The sequence below is a fragment of the Mixophyes fleayi genome, chromosome 12, assembly GCF_038048845.1.
Source record: "Mixophyes fleayi isolate aMixFle1 chromosome 12, aMixFle1.hap1, whole genome shotgun sequence".
Classification (NCBI taxonomy): Eukaryota; Metazoa; Chordata; class Amphibia; order Anura; family Limnodynastidae; genus Mixophyes; species Mixophyes fleayi.
The window spans coordinates 75,290,191-75,298,036 of NC_134413.1; the positions used below are offsets into that span (position 1 = coordinate 75,290,191).

Here is a 7,846-nt window from a genome sequence, read left to right on the forward strand (position 1 = left end):
ATATATTATGTAGTGAGCTTACTGAGTTGCTGTGCTTACTGTTTACTGTACTGTGCTGTCTCCCATTGTATTGTAATTTGTTTGTCTCTGTACGACGCTGCGGACGCCTTGTGGTGCCTTATAAATAAATATTAATAATAAAAATAATAATAATAGTGCTGAACCTTGATGGGATCATTACATGACATGGAACAGAAGGTTAAGATTTATCTAAAGAAATACTTTAGAGTGTAAGCTCTAATAACCAAGGCACTCTTTGGTGTTTTGCATTTGTTTTATTCTGCAATGTCTGTGCACCTTTTAAAACTTGCACAAATCTAAACTGTGAGCACTTTATAAATACTGAATAATATTAATATCACATAAAAAGGAGCTAAATAATCTGTAGCATTTATACACTGCAATCCTTTTCTATAATGAGGCTAATGGGTTATACAAACAAAATAAATCTTAATGGTAAATCTAAAACTTCAAGATAATGATGCTAATATTAAAAGTTTGGTTTGAGAGCAGAAGTGCAGAGCGCGCATGCGCAATGAGGGGCGTCTACCCCAGGCTTGGGCACAAGTACAGCAGGAGGCGCACTGCGCATGCGTCCTGTGGTACACGGAAGAAGGGCACAGAGCAGGAGGAGGGGGAGGAGCTATCTCCCTGACGGATGCAGGGGATCCGCGCGCTCCTTGGCCTCGGGCTGCTGGTGGGCGGCGCGCGGCTGGGCGCGAGGGCGAGCTCGTGCCCGCGCACGGTGGGGGACGGGAGCGCGCAGTGCCGGCGGTACCGGGCCGGGGGGAAGATGGAGGCGGAGCTCAGATACCTCAGGTGAGACTGCGGTCACTCCTTGTGCTATATGGTGGTGTGTTCCTGGGGAGATGCTGCTCGGTACTGGTGATTGGTGGGTAGTAGCTCAGGTGTGGGGTGATTGGGGGGTAGTAGCTCAGGTGTGGGGTGATTGGTGGGGTAGTAGCTCAGGTGTGTGGTGATTGGTGGGGTAGTAGCTCAGGTGTGCGGTGATTGGTGGGTAGTAGCTCAGGTGTGCGGTGATTGGGGGGGTAGTAGCTCAGGTGTGTGGTGATTGGTGGGTAGTAGCTCAGGTGTGTGGTGATTGGTGGGTAGTAGCTCAGGTGTACGGTGATTGGTGGGTAGTAGCTCAGGTGTACGGTGATTGGGGGTAGTAGCTCAGGTGTGCGGTGATTGGTGGGGTAGTAGCTCAGGTGTGCGGTGATTGGTGGGGTAGTAGCTCAGGTGTGGGGTGATTGGGGGTAGTAGCTCAGGTGTGGGGTGATTGGGGGGTAGTAGCTCAGGTGTGGGGTGATTGGGGGGTAGTAGCTCAGGTGTGGGGTGATTGGTGGGTAGTAGCTCAGGTGTGGGGTGATTGGGGGGTAGTAGCTCAGGTGTGGGGTGATTGGGGGGTAGTAGCTCAGGTGTGGGGTGATTGGGGGGTAGTAGCTCAGGTGTGGGGTGATTGGTGGGGTAGTAGCTCAGGTGTGTGGTGATTGGGGGTAGTAGCTCAGGTGTGCGGTGATTGGTGGGGTAGTAGCTCAGGTGTACGGTGATTGGGGGTAGTAGCTCAGGTGTGGGGTGATTGGGGGGTAGTAGCTCAGGTGTGTGGTGATTGGTGGGGTAGTAGCTCAGGTGTGGGGTGATTGGTGGGTAGTAGCTCAGGTGTGGGGTGATTGGTGGGGTAGTAGCTCAGGTGTGGGGTGATTGGTGGGGTAGTAGCTCAGGTGTGCAGTGATTGGGGGGGGTAGTAGCTCAGGTGTGGGGTGATTGGGGGGTAGTAGCTCAGGTGTGTGGTGATTGGTGGGGTAGTAGCTCAGGTGTGCGCTGATTGGCGGGTAGTAGCTCAGGTGTGCGGTGATTGGTGGGTAGTAGCTCAGGTGTGGGGTGATTGGTGGGTAGTAGCTCAGGTGTGCAGTGATTGGGGGGGGTAGTAGCTCAGGTGTGGGGTGATTGGGGGTAGTAGCTCAGGTGTGGGGTGATTGGGGGTAGTAGCTCAGGTGTGTGGTGATTGGTGGGGTAGTAGCTCAGGTGTGGGGTGATTGGGGGGTAGTAGCTCAGGTGTGGGGTGATTGGTGGGTAGTAGCTCAGGTGTGTGGTGATTGGTGGGTAGTAGCTCAGGTGTGTGGTGATTGGTGGGGTAGTAGCTCAGGTGTGCGGTGATTGGGGGGTAGTAGCTCAGGTGTGGGGTGATTGGGGGTAGTAGCTCAGGTGTGTGGTGATTGGTGGGGTAGTAGCTCAGGTGTGGGGTGATTGGGGGGTAGTAGCTCAGGTGTGGGGTGATTGGTGGGTAGTAGCTCAGGTGTGGGGTGATTGGTGGGGTAGTAGCTCAGGTGTGGGGTGATTGGGGGGTAGTAGCTCAGGTGTGGGGTGATTGGTGGGGTAGTAGCTCAGGTGTGGGGTGATTGGGGGGTAGTAGCTCAGGTGTGGGGTGATTGGGGGGTAGTAGCTCAGGTGTGGGGTGATTGGTGGGGTAGTAGCTCAGGTGTGGGGTGATTGGTGGGTAGTAGCTCAGGTGTGGGGTGATTGGGGGGTAGTAGCTCAGGTGTGTGGTGATTGGGGGGTAGTAGCTCAGGTGTGGGGTGATTGGTGGGTAGTAGCTCAGGTGTGGGGTGATTGGTGGGTAGTAGCTCAGGTGTGGGGTGATTGGGGGTAGTAGCTCAGGTGTGTGGTGATTGGGGGGTAGTAGCTCAGGTGTGGGGTGATTGGTGGGGTAGTAGCTCAGGTGTGGGGTGATTGGGGGGTAGTAGCTCAGGTGTGGGGTGATTGGGGGGTAGTAGCTCAGGTGTGTGGTGATTGGGGGGTAGTAGCTCAGGTGTGGGGTGATTGGTGGGTAGTAGCTCAGGTGTGCGGTGATTGGTGGGGTAGTAGCTCAGGTGTGGGGTGATTGGGGGGTAGTAGCTCAGGTGTGCGGTGATTGGTGGGGTAGTAGCTCAGGTGTGTGGTGATTGGGGGGTAGTAGCTCAGGTGTGCGGTGATTGGTGGGGTAGTAGCTCAGGTGTGCGGTGATTGGTGGGGTAGTAGCTCAGGTGTGGGGTGATTGGGGGGTAGTAGCTCAGGTGTGGGGTGATTGGGGGGTAGTAGCTCAGGTGTGGGGTGATTGGGGGTAGTAGCTCAGGTGTGTGGTGATTGGGGGGTAGTAGCTCAGGTGTGCGGTGATTGGTGGGGTAGTAGCTCAGGTGTGTGGTGATTGGGGGGTAGTAGCTCAGGTGTGCAGTGATTGGGGGGGTAGTAGCTCAGGTGTGGGGTGATTGGGGGGGTAGTAGCTCAGGTGTGGGGTGATTGGGGGGTAGTAGCTCAGGTGTGGGGTGATTGGGGGTAGTAGCTCAGGTGTGCAGTGATTGGGGGGGGTAGTAGCTCAGGTGTGTGGTGATTGGGGGGTAGTAGCTCAGGTGTGGGGTGATTGGGGGGTAGTAGCTCAGGTGTGGGGTGATTGGGGGGTAGTAGCTCAGGTGTGGGGTGATTGGGGGGTAGTAGCTCAGGTGTGCAGTGATTGGGGGGGTAGTAACATCCACTGAGAATTAGTACCACATGTGTACACAGTAATATTAGTTAGATTATAAAGACCTATACATTATAATGGCTTTTCCATAAGTAACACTAATTGTAATCTAACCATGCTGAATTAATAAAGGTGCCACTTAAGCCGCCTATTATCTTTGACCGCAGCTTACGGAGTAATAATTATGACAGAACTGGAGTAGGGGGTCATATATATACACACAGGCCACGTGTAAACTCCTGACATTCTCCTCTGCCATAATTGTAGATACCGGGCGAAATTAAACGTGTATTTATTGTACATTTCTTTCCCAGTCAGGCGGAGGCGCAGGCCGTGGACGAAGAGCTGTTTAATGAATATAAATTCAGTGTGGATCAATTGATGGAACTGGCTGGACTAAGCTGTGCCGTTGCAGTTGCCAAGGTATATGTGCAAAACAGACAGATTGCAATTTATTTCTTGTTAGGTGCAATTCCGTTAGGTGCAATTCCCTGTCCAAAGTTACCTGAGAGTGCAGAAGTCATTGTGATAGAGGAGCAGGACTGTGCCAGACTACCTAAGTCCCTTTCCATGTCTCCCATTAACACTAGTCTATTGGTCTTGTGCTCGCTGATTACGACACTGTGTAAATAAAGTTGTATACTTCAGTCCGTGTTGTGCCACTGCTTTAAATATGATTGAATTTCTTTATAAGAATTAAAGACCTGCTCCTTGTACCCTTTCCAGGCCTATCCCGTGAGCTCGTTCACTTCCAACTTGCCGACTGTGCTGGTTGCGTGTGGTCCAGGGAACAACGGAGGGGACGGCCTGGTGTGTGCCAGACACCTGAAGCTCTTTGTAAGTTATAGTTTTGGATCAGGAGCGTTCTTGAACGGAGATATTACGATGACCACACACGCAGTGATCTGGTTGTTTGACTTGATTGTCGAGAACCAGATCTGTGGCAATTTCGGACATACGGTGGACGCTAAATCGAACAGATTTGTTTAGACTGAACAAAGGTTCGGATCCCAAGGGAGCCCATGGGGTATATTTACTAAGCTGCGGGTTTGAAAAAGTGGAGATGTTGCCTATAGCAACCAATCAGATTCTAGTTATCATTTAGTTAGTACATGTAACAAAATGACAGCTAGGATCTGATTGGTTGCTATAGGCAACATCTCCACTTTTTCTAACCCGCAGTTTAGTAAATATACCCCTAGATTTCGTTTTCATTTTGTAGAATGCACTAAATAAATGAAAGATAGAATCTGTTGTAGTTTGTGTTCATTTAAAACGATTATTTCCAACCTGGGTCTCGGGATCCGTTTTTGAACTATGATTCCAGAATGAATATATAATAAATAAAATAATGAAAATTAAGAGTAGGCGGGTAACACTTTAAAAACAAGTTGAAGATATGTTGAAATTGTAGACGTAAAATTGACTTTAATTCACTTTTGCTATCAAATATAACTCTTATTTAGTAAATATTTTGGCCTTGTATATTGAGTGCAATATATATCACTTGCTGATCCACTATTTTGGGGGTCCTTGTATCAACAGTTCACAGTCTACGGCCCGGCCCCCATTAAATGCACAACCTCACCCTTGCTTGATTCCTTCTTCTCTACTCAATCCAGAGCCTTTGGCGTCAGCAGTAATATACATTACTATTGTTAGGTGTTGCTGTAGTCAGTGAATTGCAGTGTTGGAATCCATTTGTCAGAATGGCTCCGTTTCTTCTCAAAATCTTGAATTAAAGTAACGTGTGCACTCCTGTTAACTCCTAAACATCACAACTCCGGAGAGTAAAGTTATATATTTTGTTTGGAAATAATGTTGCACGCGTTATAGTTGGAACCTGAGCTATTAATGTAGCATTTGGCTAACGCTATATTATCATTGTCACAAAAGTTGAGATATGACCAAGTGAGATCTGACTGCTGCGCCTTCACTGACATTTCTCGTTGCTCGCTGTACACTCCCATTTTACACAAGTGTTCGTCACGCACACACATTAAAAAGAAGTTCTTTCCTTCTTCCTAGGGGTACGAGCCAGCCATATTTTACCCTAAGCGGCCAAGCAAGACGCTCTTTGAGAATTTAACCACACAGTGCAAGAAAATGGACATCCCTTTTCTATCGGAGTTTCCGCAAGAGGTACCTGTCCTATACGTACAGTTTGTTTAACATGGCATCAGTAACCTGTGTATAGACGCCCGTCTATTGGAAGACCTATGAGATGTTAGGACTCGCTGTGGTTTTGCTGCTAAGAATGGGAGAGGCTGTTATGTTAACCAGCAGTGTAAAAAGCCGTCGTCTATTAATATTATGTGAACTTTTTGATGACAGATCGACACTCTGCATATTCTAGAGAAGTGGAGGGATCTTAACATTCCGAAAAATGTCTTTGCTGGGACAAGTGTACAATTTAAAACCATTCTAAGTAATAGTCTTTATTTAGAATGTAATAATGCCCATAAAAAAATAAATATATGTTTCTCAAAACAAATTAAAAAAAAAAAGACGTCTATTTTGTTTTTGTTTAGGACAACGTTCTACTTTTGTAATATGGAAGTTGTATTATGCTGGGGAAACCTACCTTAAGCTGCGTGCGTTCTATGACAGTAATGTTTTATTATGGGGTTAACTAGACTTGGACCCACATTTAGTAATTAGCATAAAAGGCCGGAATATAGCCACATGGAAACTAGGAAATCAGTGTTTCTAAGGCCAATTCGGATGTTTCCATTACTCTGTCATAGAACAGGTCACATTCTCCATCTGTCATGTACATACCAGCACACTGTATATTACTTCTTACAGGAGACTAGCACTTTATAATTGCATGTATAAGAATGCAGGTGTGTATGTAATATAATATAATCTGCTTCCAGGCCGAGGTCATCGACGGAGCCTACAACCTGGTTATTGACGCCATCTTTGGCTTCAGCTTCAAAGGCGCGGTGCGAGAGCCCTTTGGCAGTGTCCTGAACACTTTAAAACGTATTACCATACCCATCGCCAGTGTGGACATCCCATCAGGTACTGGGAAATCCCTATTGTGGGAGACATGTCAAATGATTATTTGTTCCTGCTGTTTCTCCTAACTTATTGCTGTTTTAGGATGCCCATTAAACAGGCCTGTATGACCTCTGTCCTCAGACACTGTCTGATCAATTCACAGCCAGGTCTGATGTCTGGACAGGGGTAGGAGAATTAGAGGGACATAAATCCAACATTTGCAGCTATAACTCCTCTGACATCTTTAGGAGAGTGTCCTGATGGGATCTTTTTTTTTTTTTTTATAAAGAAAAAGACTGCAGTCACTTGAGCTGCTGAGACACTCTGTCCCTACGTAGGAATCAACCAATCCACACACTGTTTTCTGTAGCCATTATTGTGGGCATGAGGCTACTTTTTGGGTGTTCAGGTTTCCCACTCGGGACAGTGTAAGGTGGGTCAGTGGTACTTTATAGTAGCTGGTACAATGCTGTGTGACCATTCCAGAAGTGCAGACATCATATGTGTTGTCGTTCTAATAATGATATATCCATTTAATGTCCATTTTATTCCTAGGTTGGGACGTGGAGAAAGGAAATCCGGACGGCATCCAGCCAGACATGCTGATCTCTCTCACTGCCCCCAAACAGTCAGCCGTACACTTCTCCGGACGCTACCACTACCTGGGCGGGCGATTCGTCCCCATGGCATTACAGAAGAAATATAACCTCCGCCTCCCCCTGTACCCGGATACAGAGTGTGTCTACAAACTGCACTAAGACATTCACCCTACGTGTGATACCCACAGCACTTACTATGGAAAGAGAGATGGCCGAGCTTAATACGAGTAAAATAGTTTATCTTCTGCCTAAACTGTCCTCCTGTGATTTTTTTTTACATAGAAAAATACTATGACTTTCTATATACTTATTATAACTGCAAATAAATGACTTCTGATAGTGCACATTATTCCACAGAAGCATTTTGGAAGGTTGCATTGTGTTTAATTAAAGCCTTTATCGTGCGACACCTAATATAGTTGTCATGCTTAAGTTATCCTACTATAACTCTGGTCTCGTACATAAGTTTGTTTTTCTAAAGAGATATCACCAGTATTTAACCTGGGGCTGGAGGTAAAACTTCAGTAATTTCTGGATGCATAATGTAAAACAACAAACGCACACAACTGGGACGGAGGGCTCTGATCTGTTTATATCCCGTTCCCTGGCAGGGTGGGAGGTAACACCCCTCCCCCTTTTCTCGTAGTAAGAATACGAATTGCCATCTAGAATCTTAATCCAGCCTCTCCCAAATGTAGCGTTCAAATGACTAGACGTGGCCGTCAGTCATTTGAATGCTACA

General features: G+C 47.2%; 1 protein-coding gene across 1 annotated transcript; it reads left to right on the forward strand.

Annotated features, from left to right (window-relative positions):
• The first annotated feature begins 623 nt into the window (after window positions 1–623).
• On the forward strand, window positions 624–7,518 carry NAXE (NAD(P)HX epimerase). The gene is made up of 6 exons (XM_075192987.1): window positions 624–819; window positions 3,814–3,922; window positions 4,226–4,336; window positions 5,528–5,641; window positions 6,379–6,526; window positions 7,061–7,518. Exons 1-6 carry the CDS (start codon window positions 659–661, stop codon window positions 7,261–7,263), a joined length of 846 nt encoding a protein of 281 aa, XP_075049088.1. The 5' UTR covers window positions 624–658; the 3' UTR covers window positions 7,264–7,518.
• Window positions 7,519–7,846: the final 328 nt, after the last annotated feature.

Bases quoted from the DNA above. Each gene is read 5' to 3' on its own strand.
- NAXE (XM_075192987.1), top strand. From the start codon at position 659: ATGCAGGGGATCCGCGCGCTCCTTGGCCTCGGGCTGCTGGTGGGCGGC. The intron at 820-3,813 runs GTGAGACTGCGG...TTTCTTTCCCAG, and splicing joins GCGGAGCTCAGATACCTCAG to TCAGGCGGAGGCGCAGGCCG. The intron at 4,337-5,527 runs GTAAGTTATAGT...CCTTCTTCCTAG, and splicing joins CCAGACACCTGAAGCTCTTT to GGGTACGAGCCAGCCATATT.